Source organism: Lipotes vexillifer, unplaced genomic scaffold (genome assembly GCF_000442215.2).
Source record: "Lipotes vexillifer unplaced genomic scaffold, Lipotes_vexillifer_v1.1 scaffold34, whole genome shotgun sequence".
Classification (NCBI taxonomy): Eukaryota; Metazoa; Chordata; class Mammalia; order Artiodactyla; family Lipotidae; genus Lipotes; species Lipotes vexillifer.
Window position 1 is genome coordinate 857232 of NW_006776832.1, and position 1384 is coordinate 858615.

General features: G+C 60.0%; 1 protein-coding gene across 1 annotated transcript in view; it reads right to left on the reverse strand.

Moving 5' to 3' along the window:
- The window catches only part of PKD2 (polycystin 2, transient receptor potential cation channel), a 48056-nt gene extending 48012 nt beyond the window's left edge, over window positions 1–44 (reverse strand). Inside the window, 1 exon segment of the mRNA XM_007450680.1 lies at window positions 1–44. Coding sequence (XP_007450742.1) covers window positions 1–44 — 44 coding nt within the window.
- Between the last annotated feature and the right edge of the window lie 1340 nt (window positions 45–1384).

The window sequence follows — 1384 nt, forward strand, 5'->3', positions numbered from 1 at the left end:
GCGTCCCCGGGCTGCTGCGGCTGCACGCGGCTCGAGTTCACCATCGCGGTCACTGGCGCCCGGCGCGCCGTCGCCCCATGCCGCGCTCGGCGCTGTCCGCCGCAGGAGCCATGTTCCTTTCTTCCCGGGGCCCGCCGCCTCCTGCTCTCCGCCCCCGAGCTCCCCAGAGTCCCGCGTCCCTCGCCCGCCCCCTCGGCCCGCCTCCCCCCGCCCTGTCGCCCCCCCGCCTCTGATGCCGAAAGCACCACCATTTTCTTCATCTTTGTTCCTGTTTAAATAAAAAGACTCTTGGGCTGAGAAGGTCACTAAGCCTCATTATGGATTCACACTTCAGCGTGAGTGAGTTTATCAGAGACTTTCCTGTTTGGAAGGAAAAAGGACAGAGGACACAGGGCCTGGCAGGAATAGGGGGCAAGGGGAACTAAAGGGAGAGTTGGGGGTGTAGAAAAAACACATCATTGTTTTAATCGTGGTAAAATACTCATGACATAAAATTTAACGTCCTCACCCGAGGCAGCCGCCCCCGCGGCCGGCGCGCTGGGCGTGCGGCGCCTGGGCCCGTGTCCCGAGTGGGGCCGGAGCCCGGGCTCCCCCATTCCGTTCGGGTGGGAGGGCTTCCGGAGCTGGCACTGCCTGCGCCAGCCAGAGTGGGTGCTTGGGTCCCTGCTAGCCGCCAGCCACTTCTGCCTCGGTTGACCGCGGTGCAGGGAGGGGAAACCCCGTTATGCGACGGCTTGAACAAGCGAGATCCAGCCCGAGCCGGTCTGCAGCGGGGTCAAAGGTCTTTCCTCCGTTTGAAAACTACCAGCAAACTCCTAACAGAGTCCTAGCGCTGACTTCCTTGGCCTTTGGCGCGCTCACCCCCACCCCGCCCCAATCCAGCTGCTTTTTGGAGGGTTTCCTGACTCTCTGGTTGGCTCCTGTGTCCACGCGTTCCAGGGACCCCGAGGATTCGGCCGCGGGGCTCTTGTATCGCCGATGCTCCGCAGAGCTCGACCGCCCCCTTCCCACCCCCTCCCCGTCTGTGAGTCACGGAATCCCGCCTCAGGCTCCAGGTCCAGAGCTTTATTCCCGCTCTCCGGAGCACATCCAGCTGCACGCTCTGCAGTTGTCTCAAACTTCACCCACATCCCAAGGGAAGTTTGTTATCTTTTCCCTTCTTTTAAGCCTGCTTCACCTCCTGTATCCCCAGTTGAGATCTGAGGCATCGTCACTCCCCAAAGTACGCTTCATGATAACCTCATCTGCCTGCTCTTCGCCTCCAACACCTCATTTCCCCCAAATTGTGTTACTTTTGCCCCACAAAGGTCTCTCTGATTAGGACCTCTGTTATTCATTCCCCTTGTCAATGATTTAGTCCAGGGCCCTTACGGCTTGTTTTATG